We start from the raw sequence: 27,050 nt of genomic DNA on the forward strand, positions 1-27,050 counted from the left end.
AACTAGCTCATGTCTGACCTCTAAGCTTCACCATCACTGACTGCTTTGCTACTTCTGGGTTAATGCTGAGAATTATTTTTTCTTTTTGAATGAACATACACGTGGGTGGTACAGTTGTAGAGGAAAGCATTAAGCGTGCAACCCACTCCAGGTTGAAACACTCACATAACCCCTCTGGGGAACATTGGTGGGCGGAAGCAGGCTTAGCCATTCTACCCAACCACCTTGCTGTTGCCAAACACACCCACAGGTCGAGGCATGGCATACCAAAACACTGACAGTCACTCTGCCTCACAGAGGGAGGATGGCATAGTAGCTCAAAAAAAAAAGCCATTGGGGAGAAGGTGGCAAAATTACAAGGAAATGAACTTAAAGTTGAGGGGGGAGAAAAAGGGGTAGAAATTGCACTATTACCAAGCAGTTATCATTTTTAAAAACAAAGTTTTCAGAAAAGACCTAGCAGAATTTGATAGGTAAAGCTAGTGTTAAATTGTTAATTGGTATCACATAGAGAACCAAAAACAAAAACAAACAATTTTTCTTCTATATGATACAGACACAGAGTAACATACAACAGTTAAATGGCAAAAAATATATATATATATTTCATAGAGTTACAAACAAGATAAAATAATGGAAAACAAAACTGTACAACTTCAAAATTTAAAAATGTTCATCTCAAACACAGGGAGAAATACAAGAATTCTTGTCAAAAGAAACAGCTTGCTAAAACAGCAAATATTTTGCGTACTTGTTTTTGACACCTTATGCTACAACTGGATACTGGTATGAATAGTTAGATGGTATTCTTTAGTATTTCTACTTAAAAAATTAAAAAAGGAATTTGCACTGTGCATCAATCAGCCTAGTTAGAAATATATATACAACAGTTCAGGATCTACTCTTTCATTAAACTAAAACAAATTCATAAAAATAAAATAGTCCCGGCTAAAAAAGAAAAAGAAAAAAAGAAATCCATTTTCAGATCTTGGAATGCTCCAGTCTTTTTGCAAAGTCGATGAGTGGCTTCCGCACTGGGCAAAGAAGCCCAAAAGGTGACCAGATGGAACCTGCATTCACAGTCTTCAAAGTTCCCTTTTGAAACATAAGGAAGAGAATGAAAAGGAGAAGGACTTCAACTTTCGGGGTAAGGGGAGATTCTTTCGGTTGATGTTTGGCTATGAAAGTGAAACAGCAAAGCATCTATTTGTCTCCAAAATCTATGTTATAGCAGCACAAAGTTTTCCTTTCAAAGTTCAGACCGCTCTTTTTTGTAAGATGAGAAAGGGTGTATGTTGCGTTGTGTTGCGTGTTACAGGAATATGGATATTAACATAAACACAAGTGCCTCACACACGGTTCCTTTTTTGCTCTCTGTACGTACAAGTGCTATCTGCTTCTTTGTTGGCTGCGCTCTGGATCACTCACTGCTCAGACTGCCTAACGCAAGGACAAAACTTTGAAGTGAAAAATGTGTCTTTTGGTATATGGAATTTCATTAACAGTTGCCTCTCTGCTTGCAGAAGAAGCACATAACAACCTGGGAATCTTTTGTTTTACTCTTTCTTTTATTAAACTAAGTCTTGTTTGTTTAAATCAGAAACAAATTCTCAAGTAACAAGAACCCTTTCCCTTTTTTCTGCCTCAGCAGTGAAAGGGTGTGTCTTTGGATTTTATTTAAAGCATGAAATTTCTTTTTCTGAGAGAGGAAAGAAAACAAAACAAAAACACAGAAACCAAACCCCTAACCAAAAACTTTTTTAGAAAAGAAAAGCACACAGCCCAATTACATAAACCGAAACGAATGCTTTAGTTTAGGAAAAGAATATTTGAAGCATCTACCAAACAAGGAGAGGGAAAATTGAGTGAAAAGAAAAACCAAAAGAAGGATAAATAAAAACTAAATGTACAAGGCTAACAGACGTAGATAACTAGAATTATATGCCTTTAAAAAGTTTCAACTCCCCAACCAAAAATAATCTGTGAGGATCCTAATGACCCCTAGAACCCTTTGAAATTCTTTCTTTAGTTTTATAAAATAATTCTGCAGCTACCCTCTAAGAAATGAAGGCAGCTACCTTAAATGGGAGATTATTGGGTGGGAGGAGGAAAGACAAAGTGGAATTAAGGGACAAAGGGGAGAAAAGCTTAGGCGAATCAACGGATTGCAATCTATCTGCTAAGAATGAACAAGACAACATCAAATGAGGAGCTGTCAGCTGGACCATACAAAAAGCTAAATGTACACAAAAGGTTTTTTTTTTTTTCCTTTTAAATCTACCATACTGCTTCAGTTCATTTCCAATGCAACAATCTACTCAACACCAAAAATGGTCATATCTATCATAAATACAGAAAGTCAGTTTTTAAAACTTATTTCTTTTAAGCTACAAGTCCTCAACACTCTGTGTGGGTTTTTTTTTTTCTCTGAAAGTGGGAGTGCTTAACTTTTCCCCTTGAAATTGGCTTCAGCAGAAAAGCTATCCTTAAAATCCCCAGAAAGCTAAAGCAGTTCACATTGTTTTTCTCAAATACTTTCTGCCCGTTTTTAAATTAACAAAACAAAAAATCTTTTCTGGAACAAAAATAAAAAAACAAAACAAAACAAAAAAAACCAAAAGATAATATATATAAAACAATGATTCTGAAAACAGAACAAAGTGTGAGCGATTGACCTGAGAATAAAAAGACATTACATTTTTTTCTTTTAGCAAGCCATTGGTATCTGAATGCTAAGATAGCAAGAAATTTTTTAAAACTGTAACAAGGTGGACTGCTTTCCCATACAGTGCATGCCGGGCTCCTCTGTGCTATCGACGTGGGGCGTTTATTGGAAAGGGGCAAATATACAAGGGGTTTAAGCTCCAAAGACATAGGGAGGCCCTGTGGACTTCTGTTTCCCAGACCAATAGTACCTTCAAAAGGATACAATGTAACAGGGTTAAGGGTTTTTTCTTTTTAATATTAAAAGAGAAAAAAAGAAAAGACAACAATGTAAAATCACCGGCATAGATAGGTATATGGGAAAACAACCCACGCTTTTTCTTTTTTTTCTTTTTTTTTTTTTTTTTTGGTTAGAAGCTTTGGAATTGCAGTTAGTCTATTTTTGAAATTGGTTTGTTATTAATTTTTTTATTTAAATTCATTTGTGTGTATTGTTCATCTTCAAAGCTTACAATCTGAAGGTGTCCGTTCCTACACTGGTCAGACCACTGTCCTTGGGGCAGCTGGGGTCTTTGGGACCCTCCACCGGGCTCGCCGGTCCGTCGGACTTTTGGCTGAGATCCGTGTCAGACTCCTCCGAATAGTCGTCTGTTGGCATCGAGGGCTGAACCCCTGAGGTGCTGCATGAACTTGAGGTAACCGTTGAAGATGAGGAGAGAGGAGGAAAAGAAGGGGGCTTCGCGGCCGAAGCCCGGGAGACCACTTGCGGCCAAGACTTCCTGGAGGCGTGGGGGGAAGCGGAGGACGAGGAGGGGGCGGCGGCCGACGGGGGAGGGGGGCTGTCGTTTGAGTGAGCGGCAGACTGCGAGGTAGATGCGGTGCTAGGATCGGGGAAGCAGGCAGAGTGAGGTAATAAACTAGGGTGCTCTTTGGCGTTTCTTGCTGCTCTCGTGATTGTTCTGTGTTTGTGCAAGGCCGACTCGAGATGTTGACTCAGAGCTTCCTCCCCACACAGCGCGCTCTCGCACGCCAGGCAGTGGTACGAGCCGCCACCGCCGCCGCCGCTGCCACCGCCGCCGCCGCCCGTGGGGACGTGAAGCACCATCTCTTGCAGGTTCACCACAGACTGGCCGAAGAAGCAGAGGGACTTCAGGTGGCTCCTCGCCGCCTCCTCGTCACCGAAGCCCGCCTGGCACTTGCGGCAGACCAACTTGTACTGCACCTTTGGAACAATGAAGGGGTCGTAGAGGGAGTCCGCACTTTTGCTTTCTGCTTCTGGCTCTTCAGGGGGTTTCGGCAGGAGGGGGGACACCTCACGGGGTGCGTTTTTCTGCTCTTCTGGTTTGGGGGATTCTTTGGCAGGGTCTTTGTCTGGGGAAGCAGCCCCAGGGGGGACTGGGGTTTGGCTTGCTTTGGGCTGCTGCTGCTGCACTTTTTGCTGCTGCTGCTGTAGTTGCCGTTGCTGCTGCTGCTGGAGGGCCTCCTGCAGACTCTGCTGGTATTGCTGGTACTGCTGCAGCAGGGAGCCCGGGGACAGCCCCATCAGGGCCTGCGACAGCGCAGGGCTGTAGGGGAACAGGCCTTCCATGCCATACATTGGCTGCAGGTACCCGCTCTGCAGGGCACTGGGGATCTGGGGGGCATAGTAAGGAGAGAAGCCTGGTACAAAGTAAGGGAGGAACTGGCTCGTGAGCAACGCCGTGGGGTCTGAAGTCAAGGCCGCCTGCAGGGCCTGCAGCTGCGCAGGGTCCACCGCATACTCCATGGTGGGCAGTGGTGCTGAGAGCGTGGCTGCGGCCGCCGTGGGGGCCTCTCCTTTCTCCTTCTTGGGGACAGGCAGGGGTTCCCCTTTCCCTTTGTGTGCCTTCTCCTTCTCCTTGACCTTCTCACCGTCTTTGTCCTTGCGCTGCTGCGGCTGCTGCTGCAGCGGGAGCTGTGGTGCGGGTGGTGGCTGGGCTGCTGGCGGTGGTGGCTGCACCTGTGGCTGCTGCTGCTGCTGGGGTTGGGGGGCTGGCTGAGGGGCCATCGCCATGGTGGCTTGTGCTGGGGTCGGGGAGCTCAGCGATGCTGAGGACGGTTTATTTGGTAATCCAGATGTGGGGAGGCCAGGGGAAGGAACTGTTGTGCTGGGCAGACCCATCAAGTTCGGTTTAGGAGACGTTAAAGCTGAAAGCAATGGAGACAGAAGTCACATGTCAGTCTGGGTGGTGAGGCTGAAGCTTGGGAGGTTTTGCTCGGGCAGTTGCATCTGTGTCACTGGCACAGGGTCTAAGAGCTCAGAGTTTGAATTTAAAGGATCCTCTCTGTTGATTTAACATTTTCAGCAGAGCTTTCTCACCAGGCCCAGGGTTAGCCAACCTGTATTTTAATCCGGACCCCACCCTGGGTCAGCTCCCATACTGTCCCTATCAGACCCCACCCTGGGTCAGCTCCCATACTGTCCCTATCAGCTAAACAACTTCCTGCCCAACGTGCCACACCCATCCCACTGGGTCATATTTTCTTTGCCACGCTCCCAGCTACCATTCGCTCTGTTGCTTAGTCGCTAAGTTGTGTTCGATTCTTTGCAACCCCATGGATTATAGCCCACCAAGTTCCTTTGTTCATGGGATTTCCCAGGCCAGAATACTGGAGTGGATTGCCATTTCCTTTTCCAGGGGATCTTCCCAACCCAGGGATCAAACCCGCGTCTCCTGCATTGGCAGACAGATTCTTTATGACTGAACCACCAGGGAAGCCTTTCCATTTACTCTGCCCAAGTCAATTAGTCTGGAGGCCCTCAGACTAGATGTTGCCAGCTGGGACCCATTTGAACCAATGGTCTTCATCAAAAGCTGTGTAGGAGCAGTACAGTATGGAGATGAGAACAAAAGCAAGAAACCCAGTCAGGCACGAAGACCACATGAATAAACACAACAGGCTCTACACATGTGACCTCCACTGCTGCCGCTGAATAGATGTGTTAGGAGGCAGAGAAAGGAGGAAGAAGGGGAAGAAATGAAAACAATCCATTCAAGGTAAACAGAGCCACTGCATTGACTCAGCTGACCTACTTTAACAAATCTGTTGAAAAATATGACCATCTAGGAGTAGGACTCTGGAGTCCAATGGAAAAATGAGCATTTTCTTCTCCTGCCCCTATTTGGTTGACAGGAAGGTTTGGAAACCAGACACAGGAAGAGGGAAAAGCAATGTCAGAAATGGAACAGCCCAAACTGCTGGCACCAGCAGTTCCTGACACATCACAACCTAGGCCCCACTGCATATGGGTGGCAGGCCATGGCACTAGGCCCATGTAGGGTAGAGCTGCATTCTCAGTCACACTCAGGCCTAACCTACCACACCTGTAAAGCCTTCACCGAGCCTAGAGACTGCCATTCTCCCTGACCCTTAAGTCATCTCCTGGTTTGAGACTTCTGTTCCAGGGTGATGGAAGGCTGCTGCTGGTTCATGTAGACTAGCGAAGTGGTGGAGGACAGCACTGACCACACCCAAGACACTAGACGGTAGGCATCCCTTCTCTTCGTCTGGACCACCTTCAGCAAGAAAGTTGGGGTGGGGGGTTCCAAACAAGTCACTGTCTTCATGAGAGGAAACATTCCTGAAGGCCAGACCCAGGTGAAGACAATGTTGATTCCTGGCTCCAGTGGTATAGGGTTCCCTGGGCTATCACACTGCATTAAAAACCCTCGAATTTCAGGTGAGGGGAACAAGGTTGCCTCCAGCTGCCAATCCCAGAAAAACATGCATTAACTTTGGGATCGCGAGGAGGACGCTTCCCTCAGCATGACATGACGTCATTAACTGATGCTTCCAAATGACAGAAAGGGACGGCTGAGAGTAAGTCATCCAGTTTCCTGAATGCAGTTAAGGGACCAAAATCAGAGGAGAAGATGTGTTTCACTAGGAAAACCAAGTAAAGGTTTGTTAGTTAAGGTAGCACAAATAAGGCCGAGACAGACCAGATAATGAATTGTACACTCGCGACATGGCTCTGTCTACTTCGAGGCAACAGGCTTGCTCTAGGTTTTAGGTTGGAGCTACAGCCGGAGCCAGGTGCTCAGCAGGGCAGAGAAGAAATGCTTCCTGATTGCCCCGTCCCTATGGCACCAGGCTCCCAGAGAAGAACTGACAGGACAAAAGAGATTCAATTTTAAGGAACAAGTACTGAACCTCTGCTATTTACCAGGCTCTGCCCTAGGCTTGTTTACTTAGTAAAGTAGCTCAGTACATTCTCACAATAATCCTGTGGCTTTGGTTTTCGCATCTGTAAGGTCAGAACAAAACAAGCCACTTCACCCCCCTGAGGCTGAGTCACATACTCCTGGAGTGACTGAGTCCACTCCTGATGCAATGTGGACTGTGGCTGACATGTCTGCCATGTGATGCTTGGAACCTCAGCTTTCCACAGTAGATAAGTGTGGGGAGGAAATGGAAGGTCATGGAAAGAGCTTACCATTGGGCCTGACATACTCCTTTCTTTCCTAATTCCAGATGCAGTACTCCTGGGAGCTGTGGTTCAGTCGGTGGTGGTAACTGGGGCATGCCTGGCTGCCTTGAATGATTAAGTTAAGCATATCTTCCTACCTGGAGTCCACTGTAAGTGATCAGAACCTGAGGAGCACTAAGCATATACCCGTTGACTGACTGGCTCATATTGGGTGCTGTGGAAGGAGTACAGTACATAGCACTGGGAACCTGGAGGCCTGGGCGGGAGCTCTGGCTCCTGCCCTAGCTTGCTGAGTGGTCTTGACCTCTCTGGGCCTCAGTTTTCTCATCTGTAAAACAAGGGGAACAGATCAGACATTCTAATTCTTTCTCATTATTATGAAATGTTGGGCCTTCCCAAGCCCCTCTGCCAAGGTCCCAGGCTGCGGGAGTAGTTCAGTACTCAGCCACTTCCCATCGCCTGTTTCCTGGCTTACGTCTAGCTGACTCTTATCATCATCCTGTGACACTACTTGTCAACACAGGTAAGCAGCAACTTCTACATCTTAATGCTTTCTTCTCTTAGGATAAGAAAGTGGGATAGGAATGAGGTAGCTTCATGTCCTGTAAGAACACTGCCAAAATTATAAAACTTGGATTTAATTCAACCAGAAAGCAGGGCCACTCTGGGAAGCAGCTGAACCACTAGAGCCCCTGGGAACTGGGATGTTTCGAAGGTGGGGAGGCACACTGAGGGGCTCTGCTTTGGCGAATGTGCACTGGTCAATACAGGCTGTGGGGGACTTACTAACTCGTGCTAAGCCTCACAGGATCCTAGAGGTGAGGGTCCAATTTAGGAAAGACAGCTGGGTCCAGAGAAGACGGGTGAGGAGTGAGGAGGAGGAGGAGCAAGAGAGGCACACAGAAAGAACTGTGGAACTCCCTGTGAGGTAGAAAAATGAGTACCAAGTATGTGACTCTGCATGAGAAAGGGAAATGGGCAGAAGGAAACAAAGAGGTGATTGAACACCCCTAAAAATAAACATTTTCGGTTTAGACGACTATAAAACACGTCATAATTCAGAACCACATTGCCCAATACAAGTTCCTGGTCGGTGCCTTCCAGTACAGAGGTAGTCTACTTAGAAACCAGAGGGCAGTCCAGTGGATTAGACTCCATGCTTCCACTGCAGGGTGTGTGGGTTCAATCCCTAGACAGGGAACTAAGATCCCACATGCCACGTGGTGCAGCCAAAACCCAAACTAACACACCAGTATGTTTCTGAGTCAAAGGGGAACCCCAGGAGTAAGGCTCCACTCTGTGAGAGCTACTTCCTGGTACCATCTCTCCTGCCAGAGCAGGTCTCTGAAACAGGAGGCAGGACCTCAGGGGACAGCAAAGAGTTGATTTAAATTCTCTTGAACCTGCTTCCAGAGGGCACAACTGAGAATTACCTAGGATGTTCAAATGTTTTATATTTTCAATAGATTTCTAGATGGGATCTGCATTTCCACAAAGACTGAGTGGAAGGGTCCATAATGGAAACTGCTGTCTCAAAAACACCCCAGGATCTAGTACACCAGAACCCTCCAGTTCATGCCCAGAGCACACACCCTGGTCTGTGCTGAACACTAGGCAGGGTTATGGTTTCAGGAGATCATTCCAACTCCAGGGTCCCCATTCTTGAACTGGGAAGTGGAAAGGTCATGTACACCACAACTCTAGGGAGACTCAGTGGAAGGGACCTGAAATTCTGTTGTAGTTAAGAGAACTAGGAACGTGGGGCCTCCCACCTGCCTAGCACTCAGGTTTTGTGTGGTGGCTCTTTACTCCTGGGAGAATTGCTGAGAGCAGAACCCACCTGTGTTGGATGGAGTGAAGCCCGGCAGGGAGGGGCTGTTGAGGCCTGGGAGCAACACGGGAGGAATGCCCTGGAGCGCTGGGTATGCCGTAGGAAGGTTGAGAGCCTGCAGAGGGGCGTTGTCGAACATCCCTTGCTGCTGAGCTGCCAGTCCAAGGACCTCATTGGCCTTTTTAATCCGGTCCAGCTCTTGTTGAGCCATCAGCTGACGTACAGTGGCTGGGTCAAAATACTCTTTCTCCTTGTCCAGCTGGCTTCCAATGGTGTCTTTAACTTTGGAGATATGCTGTTGGGAAAAGATATGGTCACGTACAGACAGCCGAGCGCTGTACTTGATGCCACACAAAGTGCACTCTGTTTTGGGTCCCTCGTAACTCGTTTGGTTTATACCAAAATGCTTGGCCATGCTTAACTTGGACTTCTTTTCTTTTGCCCGGGCATTCTGGAACCAGACCTGAACAACTCTCTTTGGCAGTCCAATGTCATTGCCCAGGACTTCACACTCCAGCATGGTGGGTGTCCGGTAGTCATTGAAGCATGACTTGAGGACCTTCAGCTGCAGATTGGTCATTTGAGTGCGAAAACGTTTCTGCCCGGGCCGATCCCCACTGTCTCCAGATTTGCCTGCTGACCCACTCACACCAGGGCTTGGAGAGCAGGGGTCTGCAAGGCTCGAGGTTTCACTGTAGTCCACGGTACCTTCATTGTCATATTCCTTGCTGTAAAAGCTGGGAGCTGGGCTGACCAGGCCAGATGACAACCGATCCTCATACTCGGACATTGCCATCATGGCCGCTTTGGTCAACCCTTCACTGGGCGCAGAAGAGGATTTGGTTTCAGTTGCTATTCCTGTCGCACTGTCATTATCTGCGTTGCCCTCGTCTCCAGTAGTGGTATCTGTGATCGCTGTGTTGACTGAAGAACAGTCATCGTTGTCCAGCTTAGTCTGGTCAAAGTTTAGATTAACTGAGGACATGGAGGGGCTTTCAAAATCTTCCATGCCTTCCACCTTGATGGAAGAAGGGCTCAGAAGAGTCCTGGGAGACAACTCCATGGTTTTGCTCACAGGTGAGAGGGGAACACCTTGGCCATCACTACTGCTTGGGGGTAGGTGGGAAAAGCTAGTTCCATCAAAAATATCTCCCTTCATCTGCAGTCCCCCATCGCAGTCTAAGAGCATTGCAGACAGAGTTAGGTTGTAGCCAGCTCTCTTGGCTTCATGCCAATGACGGGACCGGATATGAGCCTCCAGGGCAGTCTTGGCTTTGAAGAGTGCTCTGCAGAAAGGGCACCTCCTGTGGGCCTGCGCCGGGCCCACCGCCCGGAACTGTCCTTTCCTTTCCCGGGCCCGGGTGTTCTGAAACCAGACTTGGACTACACGTTTCTTCAAGCCCACCTCATGCGCGATGTGATCCAACATCTTTCGAGTTGGATTAGAGTCCAAGAGATACTTTTGGTAGAGAATTTCTAGCTGTTCTGGTGTGATAGTTGTCCTCAGACGCTTGTCTCTCTGAGGTTCTTCTCCCCCCGTCCCACTGTCGTTTTCTCCAGGACTTGCACTGGCCTTTTCCTCCAGCTTCCTCTTCAGAGTGTTCATTGTGGAGGTGGGAGTTGACGGGGAAGTGGCCGAGCTTGCCGGAATCTGAGGTATGGCTCCGGAGAGCAGCTGGCTTGCCAGCAGTGGGTTACTAGGGTCAAACAGCATGAAAGGCATATCCAGTGACCTGTCCAAGAACTGGGGGTGGATGAACTGGTTCTGTGCACTCAGGAAGTGAAGCTGCTGATGCTCCTGCCAGTGCTCAAACGATGGGAATGCCAGCTTGCACTGGTCACACTGGTAGGGGATTAGCTGAGGAGGTAGGTTGGCCAGCGGCTGAGGAGTTGACGTATGGAGGGGCTTGAGGGGCAGGTGGGAGAGCTGAGAGGGGCTGGGGCTCGACTGGGGCAAGGGGCACTGAGGGGGCGGCGCCTGTGGAGGAGGCTGCGTAGGTACTGATGCGGGGGATGTCAGCTGCGGGAGCTTCTGCTGGGCAGCGCTCATCTTCTGCTCGGGCTGGTCTTGCTGCTGCAGCTCTGCCTTTGGTTGTCCTTGCTTCTCTTGGGTTTGGTTCGGCTGTGCACTGGGAGGTTCAGCCTGCTTTGGTTTCTCATCACTCGCCTCTGGTTTTGCACTGAAGGTGGCCAGCTCGTCGGCCTCTGATGGAAGCTGCAAGAAAGCAGAGGATGCCGTATTGGCCGCGGGTGCTGGGGCGCTGTAAGCCTGGGAGGGCATCGGGGTGCTGCAGGAAGAACTGGTGGGTGTCAGGATTTCCATGGCGTCCATGGAGTCCTCATTCTGGCTGTCGTCCTGCCCTTCCTCGTCCTCATCCTTGTAACACAGCTTCTTCTGGTGCTTGATGAGATCGAAGATGCGCTGGAACACCAGGCTGCACTTCTTGCATTGGTAGTTCAAGTTGCTTGTTCGAATATACCTATCGTTTGTAAGCTCACGCCGCTCTCCATCTTTGCCCTCTCCCTGATTCTCATAATTTTTCCTGGCCTTCTGTCGGGCGTTTTGAAACCAGACCACTATGACTCGGGTTGGAAGGTTCAGTAAATTAGAGAGTTGCTCAAATTCATCGTCCTTTGGGTAAGCGTTGGCATCAAAGAAGTCCTGCAGGACCCTCAGCTGATAGTCGGTAAACCTTGTTCTCGAAGACCTCTTGCTCCCCCAGTACTCCTGCTTCTGAGGTTCTGGCGAAGGGGGCCGAGAGTCGATCTTGAGCTCCTCCAGGCTGGTGATGGGAGGATTGCTGAAGTTGTAAGGGGAGTCCTTGTTCCGCTGCCGCTCTTTGAACAGTGTGTTTCTGAACCAGTGCTTGATCACTTTCTGGGGCAGCCCGGACTTGTCTGCCATCTCTTTGATCTGCTCTTCACTGGGGGAGTTGTTAATGTCAAAATATTGCCTCAGGACTCGGAGCTGGTCATCCGTGATCCTGGTGCGAGGCCGCTTATTCTGCTGCTGGAGCAGACTTGGATTGAGCTGATGCTGGTACAGCTGGGCCAGGTCCGCGGGCAGAGGCTCCACGGGTCCAAGCTGAGGGGGCAGCTGGGCCGGCAATGTCTGCAGCGGCATCGTCTGCATCATGAGTGGCGAGAAGATGGGCAGCTCCATGGGCATGGAGAGCTGGGTGAGTGGCACGGACGGCTGGGCCGGGGCGATCGTGGGTGAAGTGATGGGTGGGGCCGACGCGGGGATGGCCGGGGTGGATGCTGGCTGGGGTGGCGCTGCCGGCAGCGGGGGTGGAGGTGGGGGTGGAGGTGGGGGTGGAGGCTCGGGGGTCTGAGGCCTCAGGGGGTACAGCTTGTCGTAGTGCTCGCGGTACTGTTTGGCAAATCTCTCTAGCTGTTTAAATGGAAAGTAATTTTGATGAACGTGCTCTTGATGACTCTTTAAAATCAAGATGTTAGAAAACAGCTTGCCACAGGAGTCACACTCGAGCTTCTCTGGGTTCTCGCCCTGCTCCGTCTTCCCATTCTTCTTCTGCACCTTCTGCTTGTTCTCGTTGTATTGGATGACCAGCTCAAAGCCAAAGTTCTCCAGCAAGGCCTTGGTAGCATTTCCTCTGGCATCCGAGGCAATGCGTGGAGGGAGCATGGAGGGCTCAGAACTAACCCCCGGGGCCAGTTCTTTCTTCTCTTTGGCCTTCAAGGCATCGGGCAGTGCTTCCTTTGGTCCCGAGTTGATCTCTCCCCCCTCGGCACCGTCCCTCTCTCTCTGGCTTTCTTTCTCCTTCTCTTTGATGACCAGTTTGTTTTTCTTTTCAGTGTGCTGGCCGGGCTGTAGGAGGGCAGAGTGACTCTGGGGCAGAGGGAGCTGGCTCTGCTGCTGCTGCTGCTGCTGCTGCTGCTGCTGCAGCATCTGCTGGTGGCCCTGCTGCGGGATCTGAACCTGGGCCTTCAGGTCTTCCAACAGGCCTGGGCCCGTCCCGGTCAGCGTTAGAGCCCCACTGGTCACTGGCAAGCTCACCTCCGGGTTGAGCTGGAATTCGGCACTGGGGATGTAGAAGGGGAAAAGGAGATGCTGCTGTTGCTGCAGCTGGAGCAGGGTCTCGGTAGTCATGGGGAAGTGGGGCAGAAGGGTGGGGTTGAACAGCTGGGACTGGATCAGGGCCGCTTGCTGCTGCAGCTCCTGCTGCAGGTGAGCTTGAACTTGAGCCTGGGCCTGGGCCAGTGTCTGTGCTTGTTGTTGCTGCTGCTGCTGCTGCTGCTGCCTGGACGCAATCATGTCTGCCAGCTTCTTCCGGTTGGCTTCCTTGGGCTCTGCAGGGGACACAATGTTGGCACTGATGGGGTTCCCCAGGGGTGGCATTCCTACACTTTCAGCGGGCACTTGACTCAGTAAGCTGGAGCTTGCAGCGATGCCAGCACTGCTCGGGTTGGTGGTGGTAAAGGTGTTACTGCCACTGGTGCTCACAGGACTCGGGGTGGAGGAGCTCAAGGGGCCTGTGCTGCTGCCCCCGGTGCCATTGCTGCTGCCGCTTGCCGCCTCCAGCTTGGCTGCCCGGGCCTTGGTCTGATGCAGCACAGAGCGCATATGAATCTCCAGGGTGGAACTCTGGCTGTAGGCCACGTTGCAAGTGTTGCACTTAAAAGGTTTGTTGTCAGGGCTGCTGGTGGGTTCTGGCTGACCAGTGGCTGATTCTTGAAGGGCTCTCTTTAACTTGTGTAGGTGGGAGACAGAATTGTAGTGCACGAGCAGGATGTTCTTTTGAGTGAAAGATTCCTTGCAGACGGTGCACTTGTAAGGGCGAGAAGGGTCCAGGAATTTTTCCATGGTGAAGTTGGGGCCTTTGCGGAAAGGTAGGGCTCTCTTTGGCTCTGAGCCCGAGTCCTCTTGTACCGACCCAGAGTCGCTGCCCGTCGGGCTCTGTTTATCCTCCAAGTCACTCTCTTCCTCCTTGTCTTCCTCCACGATTATGGTGTGGTCCTCGGCCAGGGTGGGGTCCCCCATTGCCAGGAGGTCCCCATTGGCCAGAAGGCCACCATAAAGCTGCTGGATGTCAGCCTCACTCAACTCCAGGTGGCTTGTCTCAAGGTGTTTTTTCAGAGCCTGGAAAGTTCGGAAACTGCGCTGACAAAGACAGCACATGGTGGCAGCTCTGATCACGTGGTACTGAGAGTGGAGCTGCAGCTTCTCCACGGTCTTGAAAGCCAGGCTGCACTGGTTGCAGCGGTACTTGTACACATGGCGATCCGACACTGGCAGCTGAGGCCTCTTGGCATGAACCTCGTTGAAGTGTGTCTGGAGGGTGGCGGAAGTTTTGAAAACCTGATTGCACCCCTTCTTCCAGCACAGGAAGCCTGAGTCTTCTCTCACAGAGCCCGAGTCCACAGGAGAGGGTTTCAAATCTCCACTGTGTTCTGTGCTCGCAGAGGGTAAGATGTTCTTTCCCAGATCCTCTGAGGTTTCTGTAAAGAAAATAGAAATCAAGCCCAATGATAAAGAGGGCTTTGAGCTGCCTACCTGGCAAGGCCTCGTGAACACAGAATCTGATGATGAGGGAAACATCCAACCTGCAGACACACACTCTCCACGGAGCCCCCCCCCCCCCCCCCCCCAGAGAGCACATGCTATATGAGCAGACACACAGGAAGAAGAGAGGAAGAAAAGGAAATACAGAAAGTCTCAACTCTTAGCAGGCCTATACCATCACACAGATCTGTCTTTTAAACAATGTTCATTTCAGTTTCTCAAGAAATTAAAGGATACCCCTTTTACATGGATCTAAACTGTAGAATATGTGATTTAGTGCCCTAAGATGTGGGGCATTTGTAAGGACTGCTGTCCGTTGTAACAAGACATTTTGGATATATTTCTTAGGCATTAAATTTCCTGTTGCAGTGTGACTTCTGACTGTCCTCTCTATTCAATAAGCAATGAATGTTCAAGTGGCCAATTATGAAAATTCATTAAAAGTTTTTTCTACAATGAGATCATCACACCCATAAATATTCTGACCCTTTTTCAGGTCAGTGGTACACTGCCTAGTATGGAGAAGTCATACGGGAGGAGGTGGGGCAGTCGTGTGGGGCAGAGCTCTTCCCAACTTAGCTCTTAGCTGCTGACAAGATGTCAGTGATGGAGGAGAGACTCATAAACAGAGGTCCCACCCAGCAAGGACTCCCCGCGGGGCACCACCAGCATCTATGTCGATACAACAGTGTCCCTTCCAAATGCTCCTTTCTGCTGCCTCCTATGAGACAGTCCTGGAAGTCTCAGAGAATACAGTACCTAGAAAGATACCTAATCCAGTGCCCTGAGATCACACGTGTGCTCCACAAGTCCCTCATGTTTAAGTCCTCAGAGAGGGAATATGTAACAGCTTGGGGTGGTAAGTTATGGGTATACTGACTGACTCTCTGGTTATTAACTTCCTCACTGTCCAGTCAAAGAGGACATGTGTCCACCAGAACCTTACTGGTTCTTACCTGAGCTTTTCTCGCTTCAAACCACATGAAGAGCAACAGATACCCACTAAGAGCCCGAGTATCCAGTGCTGACAACAGCGCCCCTCATCCCTTGAAAAGTTACATTCAGCTTAGGAGTACAGTAAGGAAGGAATCTGCAGCACTCTTGCCCTATGAACATTCTGTTTCTCTTCTGAAGGTCAAGAGTCACAACACTAACCAGGCTGCTTTCCTGCCTCCTCCACACTGGAGCTCCCGTCTCGATCTGGAACAGCCGCTGGGAGGAACATGCTGCTGGGCATCACCATCTCAGGGGTGGTCACCTGAAGAGCAAGCAGCAGAGACACGAGGCAAGTCAAAAGGAGAGGAAAGAGACCCAAATAGGAAAATGTGTAGAAATTATTTAATAAGCAAAATTAGCCTTCACCAGTGTTAAGGCTGGAGGTGTCACTTTCTATAGCTCACTGAAGATTCATGTTTATTAGACAAAGCTCACATCAGTCAAAAGTGTTTCTACGGTTACATTCTGGACATAATTAGCAGTGCACACTTGAAGAATAATCTTATTATTAATATTTTTCCTTTATGCAGAATTTTGACTTTGATCACTGACAATGTTTTGTCATGGGCTGTGAAACTTCTTGTGCAACCAATTAGGTAGATAAGTTGAAAGGCCCACCTTAAGCTGCTGAAAACATAATAAGGGCCCTAATTAAATCATACCTAGTAAAGTACACTGTAATCTTGAAGCAGGGAGCATTGTAGTACTATTTTCAAAATGTATTCAGGCAAGAAGAGGAGGGGAATGAGCGAGAGAAAGGGTAAGAAAAAGACAAGAGAACAAAGGGAAGGCTAAGGACATGCAGCCACACTGGCAGATTTTCCAGGAAACAACATTTTGTAACCCTTTATAAACTGAGATCAAGTGCAAAGGAGCATTTCTTATGACTCACTTCAGTCAGGATTTCTCCCAGGGTCTCTGCCTGAGGTACACAGCATCAGAGGGAACTTCCACCTGTGTGGTAGCCCAGAGGCTGTTCTGCACCCTGCATCCTACAACAGGGCAGCCTCACCTTGGCCACGGCTATTGCTGCCCAATATAGCAACCTGGGTCAAAACAGCTACAATTTAAGGTCAGATTTCAGGGATTTATTTCTCCAGGCTGTACTGCCATCTGGCCAGAAACGTGTCCAAACACGTTATCATTTGCCTTCCATTAATGTGATAAGAAGCCCTCAGTATGCAACATAAGGCTAAAAGCCTCTTCGTTTAAAAAGAAGCAGTGCCCCTTTGCCTGCTACAGGACAGCAAGGTAGTTGAGGATATTCCCAGATGAATCAGAAATCGTCCCCTGCTTGAATGCAGCCTGAGACATAAACTGACCCCGCGGTTACAGGAACAGAAACACACAGTCACCACTAGCCTTTCTACGTAACGCCCAGTCCACCTGGAGACACTGTCTCCGCATCAAACATGACCACTGAGATAGTATCTTCTCTTTCTGCTGCAAAGACCAGAACATCTAGATTACTGTTCAAAATTAAATATTTAAAATAAATTTTACTGTTAATTTTTAATGGTTTGAGGATTCTGGCCTTGTTCAAAATCGCTGCTGATGCATTCACTAGAATCATCAGTGGTAGGTTCCACCTCAAGGGGAAACTCGGACAGCTGTCCCCATAAACACCAAAAAGGTAACTCCCCCTTACATTTCGGGGTGTTAGGATAATCTCAGCAACCCAGATGCCCAAAGGTGCAGAAATTAAGCAACAGGCACTGTGGAGAAGGGCTCTGAGGAGCCCCGTGTTTATGAACAGCAGGTGCATGGCAGGTGCACATGAGTGACACAGAACCCCTCTTGCACAGACACTGCACCCTCACACAAAGCTTGCTGGCAGCTGGTTAAGGCTAGCTGTTGATGAATCGTTAGGAATGGAGCGGAGATTGCCAAACTCATTCCATCTATTTTCTTTTTAATAGAAAGCATTTCTGACCAGTGTGGTTGGGGAGTCCAGCGGGAATCCAAGAAGTGAAAGGTCACCGATTAATTTATAGTCCTCAACCGAGGGGGAGCACGAGGTTGGGGGCAAGATGGGGAGAAAGGGAAAGGAAAAAAAGACTCCCCCCCACCTTCTTTCTCAGTTGTAGCTGCAGGATCAGTCCTTTCCTGGGATCTTTTGGAATTATGAAAAATGAATCATGAGAAATAAAAAAAAAAGCCCTACAGAGTAAAAAAGAATAAAATTATCTAACACCTCAGCTGCACATCATTATAGAAAACTGTGGGCTCTTTATACGCATTACAGTAAGGCAGACATCCCCTCTAACAGACTCAGTACGACGGATCAGTAATTGTTTTCATACACTTTAATTAGAAAAACTCAGATGGCTATGAATAATAATGGAAAAGAGAGACTTTTGCACTTGAAAGGTTGAAGTCAATCAAGTGTGAATGACGGCAAAAAAGAAAAAAAAAAAAAAAGACACCAATTCATCAGCCCTCTGTTGTCTCGCCGCGACTTTAATCATAATTCCTGATTGGGATTCAAGAAGGCAGTAAGCAGCGGTTCTTTGTCTGCCTTCACCTTCCATCAATTAACTCTCCCCGAAATATAATCATCAACCTCACACGCTCCTCTGCATCTTAATCTGGGCCTCCAAACCTGTAAGTCTTGCCCCGTATATGTTTAAGTAATCACTTTTATCTACCTGCATCTTCTCATCTATAGTGTACGCAACCTCTCCCTGAAAGCAAACAAACAAAAAAGATTCAGCATATAAAATCTTAATGGACAAGAAGTTCCCAGGAGACTGAGAGGAAGACTCCTGAAGGGAATCCTAAGGATTTAGAAATTCTGACGGGGTCTATATCTGCCTGTGTGTCTGAACAGAAAGATCGCAATGGAAGCCTCTCTGCTATGCAGGACACTGATGGGCCCCATGTCAGCTCTCGGACGTTAAATGTTCCTGTGTCTGTGTCCACTCCTCCTCCTGCTACCAGCTTCTCAACCCTGTCACTCAAAGTTTCCACGCTTTTTTGGTCAACAGCCAAAAGTACGGTCCTGCCAATGGCTCACTGAGGAGCTGTGCACAGAAGATGACGTAAGTTGGCCAAGGGCAGAGTTCCTTCAGCACCCCTTGTCTCCCAATCAGATCTGGCGGCCACACAGCATGGAAGGCTCAAACCACCCCAGTCAGGCTGGAGGTTCCTGGGAAAGGTGGTCACTCACCAGTGCCAAGCACAGTTCTGTAAAGGCCTTCCTTTCACCAGGAGCATCGGAGCATGCTGGCAGGTGAAGGGACAAAACCTGCCCACAGTATAACCAGCCCCCACCCTCCCCCACCAAACGTGTCCAAGCTGCAGACCCCCCAAGCCCTGGATGCCACCATTACACACTCTGTCCCAGCACCCCCAACCACAGACTCAAATGCCAAACAAAGAGATTAAGTTTTGGCCATACCACACTATCAGTCCAAACACCTACTCGTCCTACATCGACATCCATGTAGATTGATTCTTCCAGTAATCTTACACCCATACACAATGAGTATGTTAAATTACATTCCCCCATACTTGACACTCTAATGTATAAAGGGGACTTAAGACTATGAAAACAGACTTTTAACTAAAAGTCTAAGTTTTTCAGGTAAGAAAGTTCAATCTCTTAGAGCCATGACTTCCTCAGAATTTGAATCTCTCTTGATTGGTGGTGGTCTGGATAGCACATGCCTTCTTCCCACCTCTCTGAGCCAAGTCAGGTATGCAGAGTTGATGGAAACACAGGAACAAAGTATCATCTGATCAGGGACAGAACCTTCCAAACAGGTAAACAGGTCTCACATAGAGTGAGAAATAGGGAGCTCTGCGCTGATGCTGGAAATCTCCAAGTTTCAGCAATTCTCGTATATGACAATAGAAGTAGAAGCGTTCTACACCGATGTGAAAAATCTTTACGCTTAAGCAATTCCAAAACAACTCAGTTGATGAGAAGGAAGGGCCTCAAGTGATTCTGCTTGTCCATTCATCTGACCATCATTCACTAAACTTTGTACAAGGTCCCTGTGCCACTTGCTTGGGAGACAAAGCAAGACCAGGTCCCTGGGCCCAAGAAGCTCACATCCAGAATAATTAACCTTTTAGATATCATAAATCTTTAGGTAATCTGATGAAAGTGGCAGGCTCCTAGAAAAAATACTTTCAAACAGACTATTGCAGATAATTTCAGGAAATCACAGGCTCCCTAGAGAAAAATTCCTGGACTCAAGTTAATTGCCCTTGAACTACTAGGAAAGGTGACATGGCTTTGTAAATACCTCCTGTTCGGTTCACCATTATTTAGCATTATGATTTAATGCCTTTCAAGTTTCTGTGACGTGAGTGGGCCTGAAAGCCTCAAGGACTCATCTTATAAAAGCCAGAGTCTTAGATGTGGGTCTGGTCCCCACTGTGACATCCGGGAGGGGCCGCTGTTTACTCTTTCTCAATGGAAGAAGCTGGATTATAAGGAGCCACCACACTCCTTGCTTTCTTTGGGCCATGGATGTGAAATGGCCAAATACAACACCTTGAGCAACCAAAGGGTATGTAAGTTTTGCTAAATTCTTGACGGGACTTTTCATGCAAAGTCATCCCTCAAGGCCACTCTGAGGTTAGATCAATGCAACCAACAAGTTCCACATGCTGGCAAGCAAAGGTATCTTCTCAGACCCAAGTACTGCACCTCACTTCTCTGAGACTTTCATCCCCACAGCCTTGGCAGTGCTTGCCTGAGTTGAGTTGCTTTCTGAAAGGCTCACTATTCCAAGTGAAAGGACAGGTTTGCCAAAACCTAGACTCCCAAAGAGACTGAAATCCTTCACATTTCAGTAAAAAATCAACAGACCGAAGAGCCTCAGATGGAGGGAAAGAAAGAGGGAATGATGACAGAGGGAAAGACAGAACCTCAGACACAGGCCTTCCCAGTGGAGACCTGGCTAGTCTGTACACCTGGTGAATGAGGTATTGGTCCTATTCTTTAAAAGCCAATGCTTCCAGACCTTAGCATTCTAGCTAGTGGGGGATCTAGAGTTGATGGTGCCAGTGAGGGTCCAGCTGCTCACTTCCTCCTCTGACCTCAATGGCTGCCAGGATGCAGGAGCTGTCTGCAAGCAAGCCAGGCATTGCTTGGCAGCAAAGCCTCAGAGGTTTTTCCTCTCCTTTACTACCTTCCAGTTGTTGCTACGGAGAAGGCAATGGCACCCCACTCCAGTACTCTTGCCTGGAAAATCCCATGGACGGAGGAGCCTAGTAGGCTACAGTCCATGGGGTCGCTAAGAGTCGGACACGATTGAGCGACTTCACTTTCACTTTACCCTTTCATGCACTGGAGAAGGAAATGGCAACCCACTCCAGTATTCTTGCCTGGAGAATCCCAGGGATGGCGGAGCCTGGTGGGCTGCCGTCTATGGGGTCGCACAGAGTCGGACACGACTGAAGCGACTTAGCAGCAGCAGCAGTTGTTGCTAGGTTGGGCGCTGGAACCCGGTGTCCAGAGGGCCATTTCTCTGTCTCGTTTCCCTTATAAAATGTCATCTATGTAGCTTTTTTTTTTTAAACCTAAAACCCATGAGGAAAAATTGTAGAGCAATATTAACATTCATACGGGCCAGAAACAAATGTAGTCCTGAACCAGATTTTAAAAATCTAAGATCAGAAAGACTGAAAAAAGGAGATAGGTGGGAGAACAGGAAACACATGAACAGTTGTCTCTCTCTCTCACACACAAACGCGCACACACACACACAGCAGAAGACACACACACACAGCAGAAGAGAGAGAAAAGAGAGCTGAGAAAGAGACAATTGGAGAGAAAAGCTTCATTAGACTCAGAGAGGCAAGCAGTGGCAGTATACCAAGGTCACTTCTAATTTAGACCATCTAATTGGCAAACAGGCTCCAAATGGCTATCATCTCACAGGACTTGGAATTAATGAAGCCTGATTATTTTCATTACCTTCCTCTGAGATGGAGACAAAGTGAGAGCTGGTACCCAAGTGGGTGCCACAGCCTCAGGGCCAGTGGCCACCTGAGAGCCCCAGTGCAGGGGGGCCAAGCGGCCAGCCTGGTCTGGAGACTCAGATGTACAGGCACACGGTGAGCACAGAGAGAGATGCTGACCGAAAACATCACAGGAGTCAGACAGCTGTGGGGTGGGGTAAGGTGTGTGTGTGGGGGGGTGGGAGCTGTGGAATTGCAGGCAGCGTGGGTCCAGGAGCTGTGAAGGGGAATCAGTGCATGTACAAAACATACAGGATAATCAAGAACTATTAAAGGGAACAAAGATGAAGGGCTAGAGAAAAAGGTGTTCCTGGCTGCTCCAGACTTAGCCCCATTCTCCACCGTGAGGTCACACTTTGCTAAGTGATGGAGGAACAAAGACAGTTTCCCTGTGTTAATGCTCTGCGATCCCAGTGGTGTGTCCTGCCACTTAGAAGGACAGTGATCAACTAGAATAATTCAGGACCACTGAAAATTATTGTAGGTGGTCTTTCCTATTCTTGTTTAGGGGCTAGAAACCTGGCCCCCTTGCCCTCAACCCTCCTCCCCTAGAAAAGTGAACAAAAAGAGGTGGCACAAGCAGTGGCTACTATCCTCCATCACCGACTCAAAGTTCTTGACCTTCTCTGTCACTAGGTGAGAATGCTATATTACTGGCGTCAGGGGCCAGCCGCTCAGTGGGGCCTGGAGGGGCACTTGTCTCACTGCCTTAAGCTTTATACATTTCCTTCTTCTTACGATGTGTGTAAAGACACCCTTTGGAGCTCTGTTTCCCACAGGCCCAGCAGAATGAAGTACTGTGGGTGCAGTTTCCATAGCAGAGGGCCAGAGCTGCAATTGTTCCCAGTGGAGAATATTTTTCAAGCCCCTTCATCGGTAGAAAGAAGGGGGCCCATGGAGGACACAGATATGAGATGCAGAGCATAAGCAAGCAGCTGTTACCATAGCAACAGACATATTAGACACTGCAGGTTCCTGAAAGCTGTCTGATAAGGTATTATTAAATGAAGCCTCCTCAAAACACTCTCCATTTACAACTGAACGGAAAGACATTGTATAGAAAGTAATCTATTTCCATTTATCAAGGTGGAATTTACTTTTAGAGAGACTGAAGCCCAATTCAAGCCAGATCCTGAGACCTTGGGCCCAGACAGCAAAAAATATTTACCAGAATTTACAGCTTCAGATACCATGGACACACCCCACATCTGCCAGGAGGTGTCTGTTTGGTGGATTTTGCCAGGTTTTCCTAGTCTGCACCAAAGGCAGTGCATTCAGTCAAACCATCTGGCAAGGAAGAAGATTCACTCCTCTCACTGCCACTCATCCGAGCCACTCAAAGATAAAGCAGACATAACTTTTTCCTCTGAGAGGATGAATGACTGGACACTGACCATTCCTTAATGATACAGTTTAGAAAATGGAGCTCTGATTTGAGGGGCACATCTCATCATGCTGTTTTCAGAGTTTCCTGCTCTAGATGGCCAGGAACAAACAGATATACCATCAAAAAGTCTAAACAATACTTCCCCTTGGACAGTTTCCTAATAAAATTGCCATAAAAATAGCCTATAGGGGTTATGATTTTAACCACAAGTTCATTATAAACAGTTGTAAAACAATTTAAAAAATTCATTTTAACACCATACTTTTCAGAGGGAGGGCAGTGGCAACTACTTAATTGTTAGGGTAAAGACCAAGATGAGCAGTCCAGTCCTCAAATAGGGTGCCTGGGTTCACCCCAAAGTATGGCCACAAACTCCCCTCTAACCTTGGCTACTACTTGTCTATTTCCTGCCGATCCTGCTAAAGGATGGAGTTGGAACTGCTTCATTTAGCTCGACACACAACATCCTCATGACTTAAGAAACCAGTTCAATACCAACAGCCATGCAGTAACTCCATCTTCATGCAAAGAGAGGCTACCAAACTGACCTTACAGACACCTTTAGTCAAATGTAAAACCCTTGCATGATTACAGTTCCCACAACTTTCAACTTGATTTCTGAATCCATTAACTGTCTCCTGTTGCTAGCAAATGAACTTCCTATAGTCAGCACGTTTCCCACAATTTGCACACTTTTTCAGAAATGTCTAGAAAACACCTCCATTGTGTGCTGTGGGAAAATGAGGTAGGTATACAGGGGTTCTGAACAGGTGCCAAGCACAGCCCCTCTAGGGAGCACATTTCTCCTACACAATTATGTTCTTGGGGAGTCTTCTCAAACAAGGTTTATTAACCTGGCTCCATGGGTGAACTGTGGGTATCCTTACGCTCCCTGGCATTATACACATGTACACAATTTGTACATGCAGGGATGTACCGGGTAGTCCCATGGCTAAGTCTTCTCGCTCCCAATGCAGGGGGCCCAGGTTTGATCCCTGGTTGGAGAACTAGATCCCACAAGCCACAAATAAGAGTTCGCATGTTGTGACTAAAGATCCCACATGCTACTATGAAGACTGAAGATCCTGCTGCAGCCAAGTAAATTTTTTTTTTTTAATTTTGTACATGCAGAATACTTGAAAGAGTTTTTAATAACGGATGTCAAACTAGCATGCATAGAGTACCCAGTAAGGCTACTGAATCATTTTCACCAGTCTCCCCCAAAAAGGATTTGAGAATCACTGCTTGAGTAACACTCCCAAGTATCTTAGGAATTTAGTACCCAAGCAAACACAGCAGTAACATCCTGTTGTTAAATGAAGAAGACTCAAATGACCACCAGACTTGCTACCTTGTACCACACTGTTGCTGTTATAAAAGAATTAATATGACAAACAATGGCTATTTGAGATAAAATTTATATACTGGTCCTTAATATATAAATGAAACACTGTCTAATGTAAACCAATCATACAGATTACTACAGGCTCATATTTCCTAGACCAGTATGATATTAAACAGGAAAAATAATCACCAGACCAAAAGAATAATGTACTGAAAATGCCTCCCTCCTCACATCTCTTCCTATTTCTTTAGGCTCCCATGGTCCCAGGTCAGCTGTGGGAAGTCCTGGGTTGGCCGGAAAGTCCATTCAGCTAGGAAATACGTTGTTCATTAGTTTTTGGTGAAAATGGGAAAATGTGTCTTTTATTTTTACTTAGACCCAAATGAACTTATTGGCCAACCCAGTAGAACAGCCTGAGGAAAATCCCAAGGCTGGAGAGAATTCCCAGGAAACTTGTAACATAGAAACCCACCATCCACAAAAGGAAGTTTCCACTTACAGAGAATCTTTCAACATGTTCACCAGTCTATTTGAAAATACCCATGGAAAGTTACACTTGAAGCACACAGGTCACCGCAGTTTCCCATTGGCTGCTAAAGTTCCCCTGACGCAGCACCAAATGCATATTCCTTATGACGAAACATCACTTAGGACATACATTAGTATCACCTGAAGAATTTTGAAAAGTTTTCACATTATGTTATACTTAAATCTTTATACTCATCTTTTGGGCCATGTTTACAGTGGCCACTTAGAGCCATGCCCCGCAGGTAGAGCAACTTCATGTTCAAGATGCAAAGCCCTTGTTCATGAATCGACACGTGCTACCCAACTGAGCATCTTCCTGCCTTGAGAATGAAAGCATCCACCCGAGGGACTCCCATCACGAGGCTGCATTCCTAGAGTGGGAGAATCTGGGTTCAAATCTCAACTTTGCCACCTAAAAGTGGCATCACACCAATTAACTTCTCTGAGCCTCAGGTACTTCAGCCATAATGCAAACGTGTCAAGCCTTTTTTTTTAAACAGAGTGGCTGTGAGGATGAAATGAAACATAATGAATCTAAAAACAACCTAGAATATGACTTGTTCAGTAAGGCCTGAGAACCTGAATAACAAGCTGCAGTTAACTCCCCCCAGACCTCTGCATCTGGAGGGGAGAGGATGATGAGGGATGCTGAGAAACAGAGAGCCCTTTGGGTCATGGTCATGCCAAGACTAAGGTTGACAGAAGTCACAGGACCATCTTTGACATTTCCAACTCTGTCCTGGCTCTGGTGTCCAGCAGCACAGCGTCCTGTCCATGTCACAGTGTCACCCTTGACCCCTGGGGGGAGAGGAGCCCTGAGGTGCTGCTCCTGGCCGCCTTACCGTCATGATGAGCTTCTCCACACAGTCGGGCGCCACGCTGTGTAGGTGGGTGAGGTGCAGCTGGAGGTGGATCTTGTTGTTGAGCATGTCCTGGCAGAGGGGGCAGCGGAGCATGGGCTGCACCGAGTGCTGTGTCATGGCGTGCACGCGCAGCCGGTTGACGTCGGCATTGCTGTACTTGCAGTAGGGACACTGGTACATCTGTGGGGGACACAGCCACCCCACCGGTTGGCCCTTCAGTTCCCGTGGCAACAGTGTCTGTCCCATGTCCACCCCTCCAAAACTTCACTCCCCATCCCACTCCCCCCAGGTATCTGAAATACCCTCCCACCGCACAGCCCCTCCGGGCCTCACCTGCTCTGGCTTGGTCTCCTCTGATGTTTTTGGTCGCTTTGAAGAAAGAGGGGACTCTGAGCTACCTGGGAAGGAGATGCGTTTGGAGGTTGCTGGAGAATCTGTCAGCTCCTTCTCTGCTTGGCTTGATGATGCTGGAAGGAAAAGCAGAAGATGTAATCCAGCAGCCAGGCCAGGCCAGCTCCCAGAGGGTGTGCGCTGGGTGAGAGTCAACATTCACTCATAGCTCAGGGTGTTTGTGAAACACCCAAGTTAAAGGAGGATGATGAGCATCTGGATGGCTTTATTGGGCACGCTGGGAAAGAAGCAAGCATTGCTTTCTCTTGCCTATGAATTTCTGTCACTACACAACTTTAACAACTGAACACCAAGGAAAAAGGTGAAGAAATGGACTAAAAAGCTCTGAGTTGGATAAATCTACATTCAGTCTGTTCTGACCCCCCTCCCCGCCGATCAAGACACAACCTGCTGGCTCCTGAGGGTGGCTGGGGAAGTCTCACCAACTGCTCTGCCAACCACGAGTCAACCTAAGAACCAGACACAGTTTCATAGATGTAATCAACGGTATGCTCCCACTTTATTGTCATAGCTCTTGAAATCAAAGGAGACCTGATCAATGTGAACCAAAACTTGATTTTTTGCATGTATCTGTATTTACATGCAAAAAATCAAGCTTTGGTTCAGCAACTTGCTTTTGGCGGGGAGACGTAACTTAAGAGTGGAACTAGGCAGGGCGTGAATCCAACTTATAAATGAGCCAATGCTCCAGACACAAGAGTTTACTCAGAGTGAGTGGTTCAGAGAGAGAGTTTCCTATCTGCTTGCCCAGACCATGCCCTCTCACCCCCATGTCACCAAAGAGACAAAACACTAACGAGGGAGGAGGGTCACTTGAGACTTAAGCAGCAAACAGTGGGTACAGAGTAGTGGCGGAAGTTGTTCTCTGAATCATGGAAAGAAATCTGCAAGATTTGGATGAGAAAACAGTTGGGCTAACAGGGTTTAACCAGGATAAATAAGCAGGGCTCCTCTCGCATAAACACAAATCCCCAAGTGGTCAGATCTGGTCATTCCGAAACCTGGTCAGTAGCTTAAGGCTGGCCCTCTCACTTGTTTTGGATGGGGAACTCCATTTTTCAGAATCTCATTACAA

At 48.0% G+C, this 27,050-nt stretch overlaps 2 protein-coding genes across 17 annotated transcripts in view; one reads left to right on the top strand and one right to left on the bottom strand.

Annotated features, from left to right (window-relative positions):
• Positions 1-27,050, top strand: part of LOC145514579 (uncharacterized) — a 168,832-nt gene that overhangs the window by 135,894 nt on the left and 5,888 nt on the right. For 2 of the 16 annotated variants that reach the window (XR_014060233.1, XR_014060238.1), the window contains one exon: positions 7,159-7,736. The gene's annotated coding sequence lies outside the window, so the exon portion shown is untranslated. Of the gene's footprint in view, positions 1-985; positions 2,615-3,171; positions 3,360-3,679; positions 3,924-7,158; positions 10,023-11,904; positions 12,125-14,287; positions 14,373-14,817; positions 14,966-15,603; positions 16,979-17,384; positions 17,524-27,050 lie in introns of those variants that run through there. The other 14 variants (XR_014060232.1, XR_014060246.1, XR_014060237.1 and 11 more) reach the window with 14 other exon arrangements.
• ZFHX3 (zinc finger homeobox 3) overlaps positions 1-27,050 on the bottom strand; it is a 296,214-nt gene that overhangs the window by 57,087 nt on the left and 212,077 nt on the right. The window contains exons 6-10 of the mRNA XM_081512565.1: positions 25,898-26,031; positions 25,544-25,744; positions 15,625-15,727; positions 8,955-14,405; positions 3,177-4,830 (exon numbers count right to left, since the gene is read on the bottom strand). Coding sequence (XP_081368691.1) covers positions 3,177-4,830; positions 8,955-14,405; positions 15,625-15,727; positions 25,544-25,744; positions 25,898-26,031 — 7,543 coding nt within the window. The remainder of the gene's footprint in view (positions 1-3,176; positions 4,831-8,954; positions 14,406-15,624; positions 15,728-25,543; positions 25,745-25,897; positions 26,032-27,050) is intronic.

This window comes from Giraffa tippelskirchi, chromosome 7 (assembly GCF_054371585.1).
Source record: "Giraffa tippelskirchi isolate mGirTip1 chromosome 7, T2T-mGirTip1v1.2.pri, whole genome shotgun sequence".
Taxonomy (NCBI): Eukaryota; Metazoa; Chordata; class Mammalia; order Artiodactyla; family Giraffidae; genus Giraffa; species Giraffa tippelskirchi.